We start from the raw sequence: 18,488 nt of genomic DNA on the forward strand, positions 1-18,488 counted from the left end.
TGGCTCGAGATTGCTAAACTGAAGCACGTCAGGTTCTTTGCTGGTGTCTTTATTTTTTTATGTACATTCATTTTTTTTAATAACTTTTTATTATGTCACCACACAGTATATATATCCTTAGTTTTCGGTGTAGTGTCCGTGATTCACTGTTTGCTGGTGTCTTGAGCGGCTCTGCCTCCCTCCCCCCATGGCCCAGGGTACAGACAGACGCAGGCCCTGCACGCGCCCCGGGCGCTTTTGTGTACGGGCTCGAGGATGCTTAGTAACTGGGACACGTGGTGAGGCAGAGGATCTAGGAAGCCACCGCTGCCTGTCAGTAGTTTCTCTAGTGAGGACAGTTCACACCGAGGAGGGTGGCCTGTCACCTACACTGAGAACAGGCCATACACTTTGGCAGCCTTCACCCAAGGGTTCTTTCCAGGGAGAAGATCATGACTTCATCCCCAAGACACCTGTTATAACTTGAAATTGTATAGAATCGCGGTGTCTGAGTTAGGAGGAAACTTAGGAAAGTGACTCTAAATGTCCAGCCCCCAAATCCAAGACTTCGATGCCGCCTTCTCCTTTCACCTTGCCTTCCCAGCTAGTTCCTCACCAAGTCCTGTCAAGTCATTCTGCAAAATCTCTCTCATCTGTCCGTCTCTTCGCTCATCGCCGCCACCATCACTCACGTAGGCCGCCTCTGGAACCTGCCTCCTTAAAACTCTCTTTTGTTCTTGTTCTGCTTCCTGGAAGAGCACGGCACCCCTGCTCTCGCTTTGCCCCCTGACGAGCACTCAGGTATGTGAAGATACTCTTGTCACTTTCCACTTTGTTTAAGCCCTTCAGCCTCCTTTTAGATGTGATTTCCGGTTCTTCCCTGTCCTGGGCATCTGCTTTAACTTCTGGTTCTCACTGTGGTCTCCCAAGCTGGGTACAGCCAGGCGGCTGCTGGTCTGTGCAGAAGGAACCCTGACTCCCTGTGATCTGGTCACTCAGCCAAACCCCATTCTTCCTCCTCCTCCTCCTCCCCCTCCTCCCTCTCCAGCACCCTTCCCCCCAGATAGATGCTAAAGTCGGGTTTAGGGGTCTCTGTTTGGAAAGGCAGCTGACCCATTCAGAGATCTTTAATCTGTATTCAGGGGGAACAGGTCCAGGGAGAGGAGCCCTTCCTATGGGATCTGGGAACAGAGTGGGAATACTAAGGTGATGATACCGAGGTCACTAAGGATCCAGGAGGAGAAAGATTCCCAAGTTATTTAAATACCAGCCAAGCAGAGGGTATTTCCCAAGATCAAAAGAACAACTCAGCAGCTCTGTAAGTGTGGAGATCTTTATGCATCCAGACAGCGCACGGTGGTGAATTGAGCCTCAACCTTAGAATATGTGCAAGTTCTAGATCATGCTCCCCGAATTTTTTGACACTCTTTATTGAGGGGGTGGGTTTAGCCCTCTCCCCGGGCTCTGTGATTGCTTGCTTAATAGAATATGATGGAATGATAGCTGGGTCAGTTTCTGAACCCTGAATTAAGCTAGCAGCTTCCAACATCCTGTTTCTTGACATGTTCGCTCTTGGAGCCCGGTCCATGCTGTGAGACAGCCCCAGGCAGCCGCGTGGAAAGGCCATGTTTGGAAAGGCCAGCAGCCCTAGCGGAAGCCCCAGCCTGCGTCCGGTATCAACCACCAGACGTGCTTCAGATGGGAACCGGCTTGTTTGTATTGTAACGTCCAGCATTTGAGTCATGCAGCTGAGGCCCCGTGTCTTCTGTGCCTTTTCCAAATCCCTGACCGACAGAATCTATAAGCACTATAAAATGTTAACACTAAATTTGGGGAGGTTTGTTATGTAGCACTAGTAACTAAAACAGAACCTTAGAGTCCTAAGACTCCAAAAGTTTGGGCATGTCTGTCAGTTAAAAGAGTTATATAGACATTTACCAGTAGTTTTTATTTACTTATTTTTTAAAAGATTTTATTTATTTGACAGAGTGAGTGAGCACAAGCAGGGGGAGGGGCAGAGGGAGAGGGAGAAGCAGGCTTCCCGCTGAGCAGGGAGCCCAACGAGGATGACGAGGACGACGAGATGATGATGGTGACGACGCGGGGCTCAATCCCAGGACCCCGAGGTCATGACCTGAGCCAAAGGCAGCCACTTGGCCGACTGAATAATAGCTTTTCAATTATTTTAAATCTTCAATTAAGGCTTTTTCTTTTTTAACCTTTGTTGTGGCCATGAGCGCTGCCGGAAGGTGAGTTGGTGGTGGTCTCTCCTAAATGACAAAGTGAAGAGATTTTTTTCAGATTGCTGAGAAAAGTCTTCGGCTAACAGGTAAGTCATCCTGTGTTTTGAATTCCAGGCAGCACTGACCGGGGATGTTACAGGATGAAAAGAGAGTCTGTTCTTGGATGGCTGAGAGGCTAAGGGGGCGGGATGGGGGAAGGTTAATTTTCACACGAAGATACTGTAACGTCTTCCTTGGGCTCCGTAGTTCCTTCCCTGAGATAGGGTGGAACACAAGCTCTGGAAAGGGCCCACACAACAAGTCTTTCTTGAGCACAGATTCCCTGCGAGCGCTGGGTGTGCAGTTGGGCTGGCCAGAGACGTCAGCACTGAAAGAGGGAGGTCAGATGGGAGCAGAGCACAGAGGAGTAGCCAACCTGCTAGAGGAACCCCAGGACGCTAGAGAAGACCTCTGGGCGGCAGAGGAGCCCTGAACCCTGGGGAAACTTGAAGGAACGCACATGTACTTTAATTCAGTAGGTGAGAGCCAGCAAAAGGATCGAGGGGCGGGGAGCAGCCCCTGAAGGATAAAGCAGCTCCTGTCAGCACAGAAGCCGCTCACATGGGGATTGGGGGCCCAGCCCGGGGCGGAGCACGGGTCCTCCGCGGGTAGGGCAGAGGACTGCTCCATTTTGATCAAAACCCTGTCCCTTAACATTTTTAAATGCGGGAGAGGCAGCTCAGCAGAGTTGTAACAGTGTGGGTTCTGGGGCTAAAATTTTTGTCAAATCCTGGCGTCACTGTGTACTAGCCTTGCAACCCTGGACAAGTTACTTCCTCATAAGGTCGTTGTAAGTATGGAGCTGATCTGTGGCACTTGCTCAGAGCAAATTTAACGCATAGTGTACACCCCGATGTTACCTCTCATTGTTACTTTGATAGAACGTAAATGGCCTTTTCACAACATTTAAAGTATTTGTGAAAATAAATGGATCAGTTATGAGTCTCACGCTACAAACTCAGGTGAGGATGGTCTCTCATAAAGTGGTGGCCTGTGGTCACAAGGGGCACCTGGCTGGCTCGGTCCGTGGAGCGTGTGACTCTTGATCTTGGGGTTGTGAGCAAGAGTACCATGCTGGGTGTGGAGATTACTTAAAATCTTAAATCTGGTCTCCCACATTGGCTGGGGGCTCGAGCCAGGCGTGCGCCGAGTGCCGCACGCTGTGAAGCGGACTGTAATCCCTGCTGGGATAGTGCTGCTTTGGGAGGCTAGGTTGCTTTGTCTCCGCGTGCAGAGCTAGGAAACTCTGGCACCAATTCAACCCCCATGGGCCTAATTCTAGAGACTATGTTGTTGCTGCAGGACATGAGCTGTGTGTGGCTGCAGGGATTTCACTAAGAAAGAAAGGTCAGAGCTGGAAGTGGCCATTAGCAGACCTGTGTCATCTAATGTGTGCCTCTGGGCCAAAAAGAGAAGAGGCCCAGCCATGCAGCCTGACGATACAGGGTTTTTGTTGGCAGGTTTAATGACCTTCTGTGTTGCTGGAACTCAAAACTCTGGAGACTGTTCAGGAATAGCCAAGAAAGTTTTGAGAAAGGGCAAGGGTCATCACATCAAAACAAAAGCATTCTACTTGGGACCTTGTGGTATTGAAATAGAAATAAGCAAATGAATCAACAGATAGATTAGGAAAGAGAAGCCAGAAGTAGATCATTTGTGAGAATTTGTGATCAAGATGGCATTTCAAAACAGCACGTAAAGAGGGGAGTCTGGGTGGTTCAGTCATTAAGCGTCAGCCTTCCGCTCAGGGCGTGATCCCAACGGTCTGGGATCAAGCCCCACATCAGACTCCTCTGCTGGGAGCCTGCTTCTTCCTCTCTCACTCGTCCTGCTTGTGTTCCCTCTCTCGCTGGCTGTCTCTGTGTTAAATAAAATCTTAAAAAAAAAAAAAAAGCATATAAAGAGACTTTGGTGACATTGGCTTTCCATCTGAAAGGTTACACTATTTTACACCTTCCCCACATTAAATAGGGGCTAAAAGAAAACCCTTCATAGAGTTTGGGATAAAAACAAAACTTACAATGTTATTTTGATAATTTGGTCTAAGCCATGCACAAAATCCAGAAATGATAAAATATGGACAGTCTGAACCTCATGAAAAAACGGGGAGGGAAATGGGAATGGGGGGGAAGTGAAAGAGAACTTTGACGTTTTCTATGTTTTAAATAGGAGACAGTGTGGCTTACAAGACAAAATGGAAGATGTTGGTGAGTAGTTGTGCCATTGCTTTTTGTCCCACTGACCCCCAAGCATCGCTCTCCCCTTGTGCGCTTGGGCTCGGAAAGACAGCCTTGCCTCCAGGGCTTAGAGTCAGCCCGGGGGGACCGGCCCCCTGGCAGCCACGGCCCAGGGCCCACCATCTGTGCAGTGGTTGCGCAAGAAGGAAATGTTCACTCAGGGACAACTTCTTGGAGCCGTTGGGATTTGGATCTTGCGGGGAGGATTGTGGGAAGGATTTCAGCGGGTGGGAAGAGGGCTTCCAGGCTAGGGGGGCTGAGGTTGCACGTGCCCCTGTGCTCTGCTTCCACACTGAGCTGGGGTCCCACCCATCAAGCGAACAGTAGTAGAGGAAGTGGTGAGAGCAGGTGTGAGTCGGGTTTGGAGATTGGTCCCTTGGATCCGAGTGAAGGTCACCAGGTTGAGAGGATGCTCGCTGGGCTGGGAGCAGCGAATGACTGACCTGGAGGCCCTGCTTTTCTAGGTTTTCAGGAGTGGATGGGATGACAGTGTCTGCCTCAAGAGACCGATCTGGCTTTTGGCTAACGCAGGATTAAATGCACCGAAACGGGCACGTGGGCAAGCCAGGCCTCAGATGACCGTGGTTCTGGGGCGGGGCCACATCGCTTTCTGACCACACCTTGGACCAAAAAAAAGTCCTCAGCACAGGCCCTTGGCTCTAACCCTGAGCTCACCAAGCTCCTCCAACCCCACATTCAAGCTTGGCACAGGACAGGACAAGATGGAAAGCGCTCTGTCCACAGCATTCTGGGTGCTTTGTGTCCTATAAATGAACAGATGCAAGAAAGCAGTGTGGAGTAGTGCTTTGTGGAAAGAGACGGCTTGAGACAGGAAGGCGGCAGGAGTGGGACAAAGGGCTCAGGTGGTCAGGACGGGAAGCCCTTGGGGTTTCCTGACAGGCTGGAGATGAAAGAGAAGAGCCACCCAGGACTATGCCTCTGGCCCAAGCAGCTGGAAGCCCCTTGCCCTCACTGTTGGGGGGGGGGGGAGGCTGCAACTGGGGCAGAGTTCAGTTTGGGGTTCGTTTGTGATAGGCGTCCAGGAGGGAATGCTAAGCGGGCAGCTGGACGTGATGACACTTCGTTTCAGCGGCAGTTGGGAGTGGGGGGGCCTGCACTAGAGATCAGTAGAGGAGTCAAGCTGGCTGGCTCCCAGGTTGCCCCCTGCCGGCTTTCCTGCTAAGGATCGTCCTCTTCCCAAATTCCCGTACATTCCCCACCCCTTAGCAGCAGGGGAGGGGGTCAGAGGCTTCTTCCTAAGCAGAGACCAGGGACCCCTGGTTCTTTCCTCTCCCACCCCTCGTACTTCCCAGGGCCTGGCCTGCCCCGGTGGTTCCTTGGAGACAGGGCTGGGAAAGGAAGCAGAGCCCGCTGCCCCACGCACATGCAGCACAGCCTGGGGTACAGGGAAAACCGTGTCGCCATGACTTTAAGTCTCTCAAGGAAGGGGGTCCACTGCCCTGTGTTCACCAAGCTGAGGCAGACAGAGAAGGAAGTGGGGCAGGGGCGTGGAGAACACTGAGCCCGGCTGCTCCCCGGGCCGCTCACACATGAAAACTTCCTGCGATGAGAACGGAAGCACAGGTGCTGTCCCCACCACGACAGCTCCCCGAGCTGAGGCCAGAGGGAAGCCATGGACAGGCCCCGGGCCCCGGTCCTGCTCTTAGCGCTGCTGACACTCTGCATCACTGCTGGTGAGTTGGGGGCTAGGAGGGAAGCGGAAGACATGGGGGTAGGGTGGAGACCCAGCCCCAGGGTCCTCCTATGTCTGTATCCCACAGGGACTCCTGAAGTGTGGGTGCAAGTTCAGATGGAGGCCACTAAGTCCCCGTCCTTCACTGTCCGCTGTGGATTCCTGGGATCTGGCTCTGTCTCCCTGGTGACTGTGAGCTCTGGGGGGCCTGATGGTGCTGGAGGGACTAGGCTGGCTGTTTTGCACCCAGAATTTGGCATCCAGCAGTGGTCCCCTGCCTGCCAGGCCCACTGGGAAACCAAAACCAGCATCTCCCTCACCGTGGAAGAAGGGTCTGAGGGGAGAAGCCCCAGTCCCAACACCACTTTCTGCTGCAAGTTTGTTTCGTTTCCTGAGGGCTCCCAGGAGGCCTGTGGGAACCTCTTTCTCAGCACAGACCAAGGTGGGGCTGAACAGAGGGACCGGGGAGGGCAGGGAGGGCCACCAGAGCACCAGCCGCCTGTCTGGTACTCTTCTTTGTCTATACACAGGACTCCCTGCCCCTACTCCAGCTCCCATACTGCGGGCTGACCTGGCCGGTATCTTTGGGGTGTCGGGGGTCCTCCTCTTTGGCTGCGTCTACCTCCTCCACCTCCTGCATCGGCAGAGGCACTGGTGAGACCCAACCCCTGTCGGGCCCAGTCTAAACCCCGGCGCCGGCGGGCTAGCCGCATGCTTTGCTTCTGACCCTCCTATCTCTCCCAGGTCTGTCATGAAGGTCCAGCCACCCCGCACCAGTCCCCCGATACAGACGCGAGCAAGGGTGAGGATTGGGGGACTGTTTTGGAGTGGGGAACAGAGTCGGCTGCAGCGGGGAGAGGGGAGGTGCTGTGAGGTAGAGCCTAACTTGGGCCTCCTTCCTCATCATCCCTGCAGGTGGCTGGTCGGGCCTCCTACACCACCTACACCACGGTCAACACCAGCTGCTACTGCCCGGCAACTCTGGACGTGGTCCTTCCGCCCCGGCCCCTGTCCCGGTGGGCGGCGCTGCCTGTGCGCGCAGTCGGCCAGCCCCAGCCGCCTGCCCCCTGGGCACCCCTGCCAGCGCCAGCACGCAGCAGTTTCATCTCCATGGAGAATGGACTTTACGCTCAGGCAGGAGAGCGGCCTCTCCAAGCCGGCCCCAACCTTGTCCCTTTCCCGGACTCTCTCGGGCACAGAGCCATGGAGGGGCATTTAGGAGTTCGATAAGAGGGCCCCCAAGTCCACTTGGGCTTCCTCTCCTCTCAGACCTCTGGGACCCCCTTCTGGTGTCTGCATCCTGGGGGCGCATCATCTTTGCACATTTTATTTTATTCTTAGGCCTGCATAAGTGTCTCCACACATACCCGGCCAAGGCCCCCTTGCTGCGGATGTGGTCAGCACGTGTGCAGGTGTGGGTACATGTGGGCACACGTGTATCTATGTGAGGTGACAAAATCCCATCCCAGGTTGTTTCCTGTTTTCAAGTCCCCAGCCCTCACAGGTGACGTTGGTAACTAAGTTTAAAAAAAAAAAAAAAAAAGTGGTTTCTGACTGGAGCCTCGGCTGGACCTTTTCTTCTTCAGGGGTTAAGAACTTAGAGGCAGTTTCAACCCCTGGGAGGCAGGGGCCAGGTTAGACTTGGATGGGGCCAGGGCCTCAGCGTGGGAGATTTCTCACCTGCCCACCCCCCACCCTGGACAGGGGGTGTTCCTGGGCAGGGAGAGTCCTGGCCCTGTAGACCTTGCTGAGACACACCAGGGGCTGGGAAAACAAGACTGGGGGTGGGGGGAGCTGATGGCAGGATGAGCCATACTCAAATCTTGCCACATCCTAGGACAGCAGCAAGGGCTCCTGGGTCTTCAACCCAAGAAAAGCATCCCTGTGGCATCCATGTCAGGCTCTCTGAGATGGTCTGCAGATGGGGTCCTGATGTCTGCCTGCCACAGAATTCATGGGTGGGAAACTCACCTCAAATCTGCCCACAAGTAGCTTCCTCTGGCTCCTCTCATTATTAGGGGCACCAGCACTATTCCCCACTGGTTCCTTGGCGGGTAGGTAGAGGCCTGGTCAACACAGGGACTGAACACGCACTCCCCTACCCACCAATCTTCCCATCTGGGAGCCAGTCCTCTGGTAAACAGGGTCAGCAGCCTGGGCCTCATCACACCTGTGCCACAGGAGAATGTGATGAGAGCTGTGTAAGCTGCAAGGCTCCATAGGAACACGGCAGATTCTAGGGGGCAGACTGATCCTGGAGCCAGGCTCAGACCACACCCCCAACCAGGATGAATAGCAGCATGGGGGAGGGGACACTTGCCACTCCATCCCTTCCATCCCAGGCAGTGCCACCTGCCAACCCAGGAACCACCCCCTCTGCCTGGCTGAGGGAGGGCCTGCCCAGACCCTGTGTCCAACCACAGAACCTTTCAGAAACCTAGTTTACTATTCTAGGCATGCTCTAATGTAGCCTTCCCAAGACCCAGCACCCCCAGCCACCAGGTCTACACAGCACTGGGAGAGGGTGGGCCAGGCAGAGTGAGGGAGTTAAGGGGCTGTCTTCCTCAGCCAGTAGTCATCCTCCTCTCAGAAGCCCTCAGCACTGGCCTAATCAGCTCAATGGTCCCTGCAGGGCTAGGGGCTCAAGAGAGGTGAGGGTTTGCGGAGGTCCCTGGGGAGGGTCAGGGAGCTGTGAGAGAAGGAGTATAGACAGGGCCCAGCTGCCTTAGGACCACGTCAGAACCAGGGATGGGGAGTGTGGCCAATGGGGCTTGCAGGGTCTCAGGGGAGGCCTTGGGCTCCCCCAGGAACCCTCACTTTTCTAGGAAGGGAATGTTTGTGAGACAAAGGAGGGAGCTCTGAGGGATTGCCTGGCCTGAACCTGGCTCCACCCCTGGGCCACTTGCCCATCTTGGGAGTCAGGGAGAGCGCCCCCGGACTCGAGCCTATCTCCCACAAGCTCAGAGAGCCACAGCCAGCCTGGTCCTTGTAGCACCTGAAACCCCAAACCTCAGGAGCCAGGAAGTCCCACAGCCGGCTTGCTCCCCAGTGGCCAGCCCCACGTCCCAGAACCAGCAGCAGCACTGAAGCTGGGAGAGCAGAGTTGTGGCACCGTAGCCACAAGCCTTGGAGATTACGATCTGCTCTTTGTTCATTCAACACATGTGGCAATTGAGGCCAGAGAAAGAGAGGACTTCCCCAAGGGGACAGAACTGAACCGGCCCCCTTACCTCCACCGGGCATCCAGGACATGCCCTCTGCCACAATCTGAGATAAGGCTTGGGCTTTGGACTCCCCCCCCCCGAGTTTGAATTCCAGGGGTCACTCCCTGGCTGTGAGACCCCAGCCTCTCTGAGGCTTGCTTCGCTCATCGCATACATAATAAGGTCATAAGGTCTGAGAGGAGTGTGAAGATTGTAAACCAGGACTAAGCAACTTTGCAAGGAGTATCTTACTTAGGACTTAACCCCAAGGGGTAGGTATTTTCAGGAAGTTCATTTAGCAAGTGTGGAGCCTGAGCCCGGGTCACTGAGCTGGAGGCCGGAGGTGCTTTCAGCAGGGAGTGAAGGAGGCACAGCGCCAGCTGCCTGGTCTGGACATCTCCAGATGCCTAGATGTGGGTCCGCTGGCCTGGGACGGCGGGAGAGGCCAGAGCGGGCTGGAGGGACGCGGGGAGCAGGAGGCCGGCCTGGACCCCAGGTGGGAGGCTGGGTGTGCGGGGACCACCAGGGGGCGCTGCTGACACCCACTGTGGAGGGGCCTGCGCGTGGTTTCCGGAGGCCCCTCTGCAGAGGACACCAGACCTTCCTGAGAGAAGAGCATCTTTGGAGGCTCCACAGGGTCTCGGGGAAAGGATAGAGTGACCCCTGCCCCTCCATAACGGGTCCCTCAGCCCTGCCCTCGCCCACCCCGGACACCAGCTCGCTCCTCCCCAAATGGCCCTCAGGACATCCCCACCTCATGGCTACCTCTACCCACGTCAGTTGCTCCTTCTTGCCTCTGTCCCACCCCAGAATGGTGTGGTGACCAGGATATACGGTAACAATTTTTTTCAACGTATGGCCCATCGATTTACATCTGAAGGGTCAAGGTTTTCCTTGACAGTAGAGCAGATACCCTCATCTTAACAATAGCTAACCCCTTAAGGCCCTGGAAACCTTGCTTCCAAATTCCTTAGAGACCTACGCTATCTCCAACCCCCACTAAGTAAGAAGTATGTCATCAGTCACTCCTCACAATCACGAGTGCACCTCTTTCTGCCCACAGGTCCTATCCCCAGGCTATAATAAGAACAACTTTTTTGCACCAAAAATGTCTCAGGAATTTTCTTGACCCTTCGCCTGGCAGCCCTACATCACTAGTACACCTGCCCTCTGTATGGTCCGCACTGCCCGTACAGACAGTCCCCACCTCTCTCGGCTCTGTACCCTCAGCAGCCACCAGTCCGTACTGACCCCTAGCCTGGGAGGTCAAGGTGCCTGGCACCTGCTTCCCTTCTAGGGCCCAGCGGGAAGAGTGAAGCGCCCAGACGGAGCGCTGGCACCTGGACACCACGGCCTCCTGGCTGGGTGTGTGACTTCTGCCCCTGCCAGGAAGACTTGAACCCTTGCTGGGCTCACCGCAGGGTGCTGGATGACATGGCCTCGCCCCCAGCCAAGTCGGGGTGTCCACCCTGCTCATGCTGACCCCTACAGTGCATGATGGGGGCCTGGGACCTTGAAAGAAGAAATAGGGCCAAGGTGTGTCTGAGGGCTCAGCCAGTGGGACACGGGGAGAAGGCCCTGGCCTCTTCTCTGGGCCTCTCCCAGGTGCTATGGGGGAGGAACTCGTCAACAAGGAACCCCAGGCTGCGATCCCACTCCAACACAGGGACACGCAAACGCGCAGGATACTAGGTGTGCTGGCCCAGCTGAGGGCAGGAGGAGGCTCTCCAACTTCAGGTTCTGGGCAAACCCTGCTGAGGAGGGCCAGTGACATCTGGAATCTCCACAACAGGGCCCTCGAACAGCCTCATTTCAACATCTGTGAAATGAATCAGAAATCTACGCTGTTTGGAGAAAAAGTAAACAGACAACATTACAAATGACAAAAGAAAAAAAAATCGGAGCGATGGGAGAAGGAACAATGGGGCCTTTCTGAGTCGATGACATCCAAAATAGAACCTGAAGTTGAGTGGGAGCCGTTTAGGCAAAGACTGTGCAGAGACCACGCCAGGCAGGGAAAGACACGCACAACAGCCCTGGTGAAAAGGAGCCCTGCGAGGGCCCCGAGCAGGTCAGTGTGTCTGCAACAAGGTGAGTGAGGCAGTGCGCAAGGTCCCTGGAAGGGACGTGGATTTTATCATAAGGGCGGTAGTCGCCTCTGGTGGGTTTTGGGTAGAGCGTGGCGAAATGCTCAGATGGGCGTTATAAAGGGAGCACTCTGGGGAGGGGATGAGAACACTTGTGTGGCAGGAAGAGTAGAAGTAAGAATTGGGGAGCTCTGCAATGATCCAGGTGGGAGACGGGGTGTGCGGGACAAGGGCGGTGGAATGTAGACGGAAAGAAGCAGATGATTCCCAACGTGTTCTGGAGGCAGAGTTGTTCGTGGCTGTGGGGAGCGGGGAGGAGGATGGTCGCAAGGGTCATGCCCAGTTTTCTAGCATGAGCCACTAGGTAGGGGAAATGCCATTCCCTTCAATGGAAGATTGGGAAGGGGTGACAAGGCACTGAGAAGAGATAGCTCAGGTTGAGACACCTGACCCACAAATGAGGTACACAGAGCCCATCGACGCCTCCTCAGAGCCCAGCAGCATCTCAGGAAGGGGCCAGACTGTATGCAAAATCTTGATATGAGAAAACAAAGTCCCAAATAAACAGAGCCATATCCCATGTTAATAAATCAAAAGGCTCGTTGTTAAAAGGTCTGTTCTCCCCAAATGATCTACAGAATCAGAGCTTTCTTCATCGAAATTCCAGCAGGCTTCTCTGGAGACACTGACCAGCTGATTTTAAGATTTATGTGGAAAAACAAAATTACCTAGAAAAGCCAAAACAATTTTGAAAAAGAACAAAGTTGGAGGATTCATGCTATTGGATTCAAACTTACGTAAAGCTAAAGAAATCAAGAAGTGAGGTAGAGGGGAAAGAATAAACAGAGCAATGGAATAGAATAGAGAGTCCGGACATAGACATCTGCCTATCTACCTTACTTTCTAGTCAGCTGGGTTTTAACAAAGGTGCCAAGGTAATTCAGCAAGGGAAGAAGAGTCTTTTTAACAACTGGCGCTGAAATAATTGGATATCCATTTGCAAAAAAATAAAAATGAACCTCGACCCATACTTTCCATTCTACGTTCTAAAAACTTAAACTGGATTGTAGACCTAATGCTAAACCTAACACTATAAAACTTCCAGAAGAAAAAACAGGGGAAAACCTTTGTGACTGTAAGTTAGGCAAACATCTCTAAGATTCAACACCAAAGCCATGATCCATAAAAGAAAACATGGATAAACCAGCTTCATCAAAATTAACAACTTCTGCTCTTTTAAAGATACAATTAAGAAAATGAAAAATTAGGGGGCGCCTGGGTGGCACAGCGGTTAAGCGTCTGCCTTCGGCTCAGGGCGTGATCCCAGTGTCATGGGATCGAGCCCCACATCAGGCTCCTCTGCTATGAGCCTGCTGCTTCCTCTCCCACTCCCCCTGCTTGTGTTCCCTCTCTCGCTGGCTGTCTCTCTCTCTGTCAAATAAATAAATAAAATCTTAAAAAAAAAAAAAAAAAGAAAATTAAAAATTAAAAAAAACCTACAGATTGGAAAAAAAATCCTTGCAAAACATGCATCTGATAAAGGACATGTAACCACAACATATAAAGAACTCTCAATACTCCATAACCAAAATCTCAATTTTTAAAAACTGGACAAAAGATCTGAAGAGATACGTCATCAAAGAAGAAATACAGATGACAATTACATGAAATGAACTTCGAAATCACTAGTCACTAGGAAAACGCAGATTAAAACCACAACAAGATACAATACCCAGAGCTAGTGAGGACGCGGAGCCTCGGAAACTCTTGCTCTTTGCCAACGGGGATTCGAAATGGTGCCAACTGGTAAACACGTTAAGTTAGAGCAAGAACGTTCCAGAGGCCTTCAGGCCCCGGGCGCTGAAGGGAGTGGACTCTGGATGCCGCAGGAACCAAACAGCAACAACAACAAAAGGTACAACCACTTTGAAAAACATTTTGGCAGATTCTTACACATGTAAATACATATGCACCGCATGAGCCAACAGTCCCACTGCTAGTATTTACCCCACAGAAGCGAAAACACGGCCTCCCGCAAACCGCATGCTAATGTTCGTGCAGTTTGATGCATAATCACCCAAAACTGTGGGAAAAAACCAACTGTCCACCAACCAATCAACTGAGGACGGGATAGACAAGTTGTGGGACATCCACACAATGCGGTATCACCAGCAGCAAAAACGAATCAACCACCGGCACATGTAATAACGTGAATAAATCTCAAAAGTATTTTGCTCAGTGGAAGAAGCCAAACCCAAAAGGCTAGGATTCCGTTTATAGGACTGTGAACATTAATTAAGGGTAACCAGTAAAATAAAGTGGGGAGGTTGGGAAGGGGAGCCCTCTCGGGCCTTACCTGAGCGGGGAGCAGCGAGGCGGCCCGCCCTCAATCGCAAATCCAAGGGGAAGGAGCTGGGCCTCTCAGGGGGCTGCTGCTTAACAGCCCGGCCTTTCCTCCCCGCCCCACGGACGACCCAGCCAATGAGAGGCAGCTCCGCCAATGAGAAGCCGCTGGAGCTGGAACTTCCAGGTGACTCCAATCAACTTGTTTGTAGCAGCCTCCCCAGCTTCCCCCCTTTCCCCAGGTTAAAAAAAAAAAAAAAAAGTGTTCCTCTCTTTTGTTTGGTGGACTTGCCTCTGATTTTGCTCTAGCTGGTTTGTCACGGATTGTCATGCCCCGCTCTTCCCGAACAAACCCATTTTTTGCTGGTAAAAATAACTGGCAGTTTTATTTGGAAGGTTAACACAACATTCTAGGAAAGGCAAAATTATAGGAACAGAACTCAGAGCGCTGACTGCCAGGGGCTGGAGCTGGGGAGAGAGGATTGACTACAAAGGGGCACGAAGGAGCTCTGGGGGTAATGGCAATATTCTGTTTCTGGATTGTGTTGGCAGCTAAACAACCTTCTTCCTCTTTTTCTTTCTTTTTCTTTTCTTTTCTTTTCTTTTTTTTTTTAAGTAGGCTCCAAGCCCGGTGTGGAGCCCTGTGTGGGGCTTGAACTCATGACCCTGAGATCAAGACCTGAGCTGAAATCAAGTTTGGGGTGCTTAACCGGCTTAACCGACTGAGCCACCCAGGCACCACCACCCCCCTTATACCTTTTAAAAACTCACTGCACTCCAATACCTGAAAAGGACACTGTACGTAAACTAGACCTCACTAGACCAGATTTAATTTTTAAAAAGACACAATTATCTAAAAAGCAAACAATAAGGTAATAGGAATAAAATGAGTAAATCTAACAAAACATACATAAGATCGTTTTGGAAAAAGAATATAAAACTATTGAGGGGCGTCTGGGTGGCTCAGTCAGTTAAGCAAGGGACTCTTGATTTCAGCTCAGGTCATGATCACAGGGTCGTGAGATCGAGCCCCCATTGGGTTCCATGCTGGGGGTGGAGCCTGCTTGCGATTCTGTCTCTCCCTTTCCCTCTGCTCCTCCCCCCACCACACACAAGTGCTATAAATCTATCTATCTATTAAAATTCACTTAGTTATACACCATGGTCATGGATAAGAGAATCAATATCGTCAATATGTCAACTCTCGACAAATTAGTCCATAAATTCACACCATTCCAGTAAAAATCCCAACAGTTTTTCTCATGGCAATGTGTAAGCAGATACTAAGATGCAAATGAAAGTGCAAAACACCTAGAATAAATAAGATTTTGAAGAGCCAAAATTAGATGAGGGTCTCACATACCAGATATTGGTACTAATTACAAAGTTACTGAAATTCAGACAATGTGGCTTTGGCACAGAGATAGGCAAATAGCGCAATGATAATAGAGAGCCTGGAAATAATCTTTGCACATGCGGAACTTTTAAATATTAAAGAGGTAGCATTACAATTCTCTGGGGAAGGATGGGTGGGACAACTGGCTGGAAAAAATAAATTCCAACTTCACACCCTATACAAAAGCCTATTCCAACTGGATGAAAAGCCAAAAATGAAAAGCAAATTTGTAGTCTTTAGCAGAAAATACAGGAAGGTATCTTTATGACCTTAGGAATAGGACAGGATTTCTTAAATAAGGCATACAAAAAAAAAGATCGATGAATCTGAAAAGATTCGGTTTAAACTTCTATAGTTCAGGGGCACCTGGGTGGCTCAGTCAGTTAAGCATCCCGCTCTTGATTTCAGCTCAGGTCATGATCTCAGGGTCCTGGGGCTGGCCCCACGTCTGGCTCCCGCTCAGCAAGGAGTCTACTTGTCTCCCTCTGTCTCTGTCTCTCCCTCTGTCTCTCTCTCAAATAAATAAATCTTTAAAAAATAATTCTATAGTTCAAAGGTACAATAAAATGAAATAATAAGCCACAAACAGAAAATTGGCATTTGCAACATATATAATTGATAAGGAATCAGATATCAAAAGATCTATTCAATGGCAAATCAATTTAAAAATAGATAAATATAGAAAAGAAATAAATACAAAGAGGCAATTCGCAGAAGGGAAAATAAAAATGGCCCTAAGTGTTAGAAATGTTCTCCTCCGTGGCTCCTGGCTGGCTCAGTCAGCAGAGGGGGTGAGTCTTGATCTTGGGGTTGTGCGTTTGAGCCCCATGTGGGGTGTGGAGCCTATTTAAAATAAAAAATAAAAAATAAGAAAAGAAAAAGAAATGCTCTTCTCCCTAGAAATCAAGGACATGCTGATAAAAATACCCATTTCACACCCATCACATTGGTAAAAATTAAACTATCTGATTCATGTAATGTTGGAGGTAATGTGAGCAGTGGTTGGGAGTGTGTCTTGGTATTGTTTGGAGAGTATTTAAAAAATCCAAATGTGCATATCCCGTGATCCATAAATTCCACTTTTAGGTGTATACACTGGAGAAACTCTAGTGTACCCACATGTACTCAAAGAAACATGTAAAAAATATTTATTGTAGCATTATTTACAACAGTCAAAAATTTAGAATAACTTAAATGTCCACCAACAGAGAATAAATAGATTGTGGCAAATATTCATAATGAAACATTGATCAGTATTTCAGTGATCTAAAGTTCATCTATCAAAATAGATTAGCATCTCAAAGTCATAATATAGAGTTTAAAAGAATTCTGATCCCAATTCCAATGTATATGTGGATTTTTCCCAACACCACCAAGCAATGCTCTGACCCCAGCTGGGTGTCCTACAATTCAACTAAATTCTGACATATCTCCCTGGAGATACTATCGGATCCCACAGGCTAAGAACCCAGTCCAACAAAACTGCTCGCTCCCCCTAATTCAGAAGTCACCAGGCTATAGATGGGAGGTTCCCACAACCCCACTTTGGGTTCCATTAATTTGCTAGAGTGGCTCACAGAACTCAGAGAAACATTTTACTTACTAGATCACTGGTTTCTTATAAAAGGATATAACTCAGGAACAGCAAGATGGAAGAGATGCCTAAGGCAAGTTATGGGGAAGGGGGGCTAGAGCTTCCAAGCTCTCTCTGAGCGAGCTACTCTCTCTACAGCTGAACGTGTCTACCAACCCAGAGGCTCTCTGAACTTCATCCTTTTGGGCTTTTATGGAGGCTTCACAACCAGGGCATGACTGATTAAGTCATTGCCATTGGTGATTGATTCAACCTCTAGCCCTTTTGCCCTCCCCAGAAATCAGGGGATAGATTCATGTGTGGTTCCCCTGAAAACCAGCCCCCATTTCCAGGTACTTTCCAAAAGTCACCTCATTAACATAAACATAGTCGTGGTGGAGAAGGACTTGTTACTAATAACAAGATACCACTTCATTTTTCTTTCTTTCTTTCTTTCCTTCCTTCCTTCCTTCCTTCCTTCCTTCCTTCCTTCCTTCCTCCCTCCCTCCCTCCCTCCCTCTCTCTCTTTCTTTCTTTCAAGCCCAGTGTGGAGCCCAACATGGGGCTTGAACTCATGACCCTGAGATCAAGACCTGAGCAGAGATCAAGAGTTGGACACTTAACCGACTGAGCCACCCAGGTGCCCCAAGATCCCACTTCATTTTGACCCCTGATGGGTAATACACCTGCACCTGGCTGATGTCAACATGTCCCCTCTGGAGGAAGACACACCTGGGCTTCAAAGCTTCCTACAGATGTAGTCCCAAGTAAGATGAAGTATCAACAACAACAACAACAACAAAATCACCAAGCACAACAAAGTAAGTCATCATGACGAGAAATGCACAAACTATAGAATCAGATTGTCAAATATTGCTGATATTGGAATTATTTGACACATCATAAAATAATATATCTAAATATTGGAAGCATGACAAAACAAGAGAATGTAAAAGCAACCAGGCAAACTGGGGTGGGGTTGGGGGGCCTGGGAGGGGGAACCACAGACAGAAACTCTAGAAATAGAAAATATAAAAATTAGAATTAAAAAATGGATAAATTAAACAGCAAATTAGATAGAGTGAGAGGTGAAATTACTGGATGGGCCTAAGATCCAGAGATATGATCAGAATGCAGCATGGAAACACAGCAATGAACAATATGAAGGGAAAAAAATCAAACATAAAAGACAGTAAGAAAGTTGGATGCAGGGGCGCCTGGGTGGCACAGTGGTTAAGCGTCTGCCTTCGGCTCAGGGCGTGATCCCGGCGTTCCGGGATCGAGTCCCACATCAGGCTCCTCTGCTGGGAGCCTGCTTCTTCCTCTCCCACTCCCCTGCTTATGTTCCCTCTCTCGCTGGCTGTCTCTATCTCTGTCAAATAAATAAATAAATAAATCTTAAAAAAAAAAAAAAAAAAGTTGGATGCATCTAGTAATATGAACTTCAAAAAGACTGAAAAACTGGGGAAGCAGCAGTATTTGAAGAGACAATGGTTAAGAATTTTCCAGTTTTGATTCAGGAAGCCCAATAAATACCAAGCATAATAAATAAGAAGTCCGCAACTAGAAACATTCTGGTAAAACAGCAAAACACCAAAAACAAAGAGAGTATGTTAATAGCAGGCAAAATGAAAAACAAAAACAAAACAGTATCCGCAGCACAGACACAAGTATACAGCTAGCTTCTCAATGGAA

The 18,488-nt window shown here is 50.1% G+C and overlaps 1 protein-coding gene across 1 annotated transcript; it reads left to right on the forward strand.

The window, feature by feature from the left end:
- The first annotated feature begins 6,049 nt into the window (after positions 1 to 6,049).
- On the forward strand, positions 6,050 to 7,748 carry PVRIG (PVR related immunoglobulin domain containing). The gene is given in 6 exon segments (XM_008698413.2): positions 6,050 to 6,139; positions 6,141 to 6,192; positions 6,280 to 6,633; positions 6,722 to 6,845; positions 6,936 to 6,993; positions 7,107 to 7,748. Coding segments are annotated over 6 exon segments (978 nt in total). The 5' UTR covers positions 6,050 to 6,064; the 3' UTR covers positions 7,422 to 7,748.
- The last annotated feature ends 10,740 nt before the right edge of the window (positions 7,749 to 18,488 follow it).

This window comes from Ursus maritimus, unplaced genomic scaffold (assembly GCF_017311325.1).
Source record: "Ursus maritimus isolate PB19 unplaced genomic scaffold, ASM1731132v1 scaffold_2, whole genome shotgun sequence".
Lineage (NCBI taxonomy): Eukaryota > Metazoa > Chordata > Mammalia > Carnivora > Ursidae > Ursus > Ursus maritimus.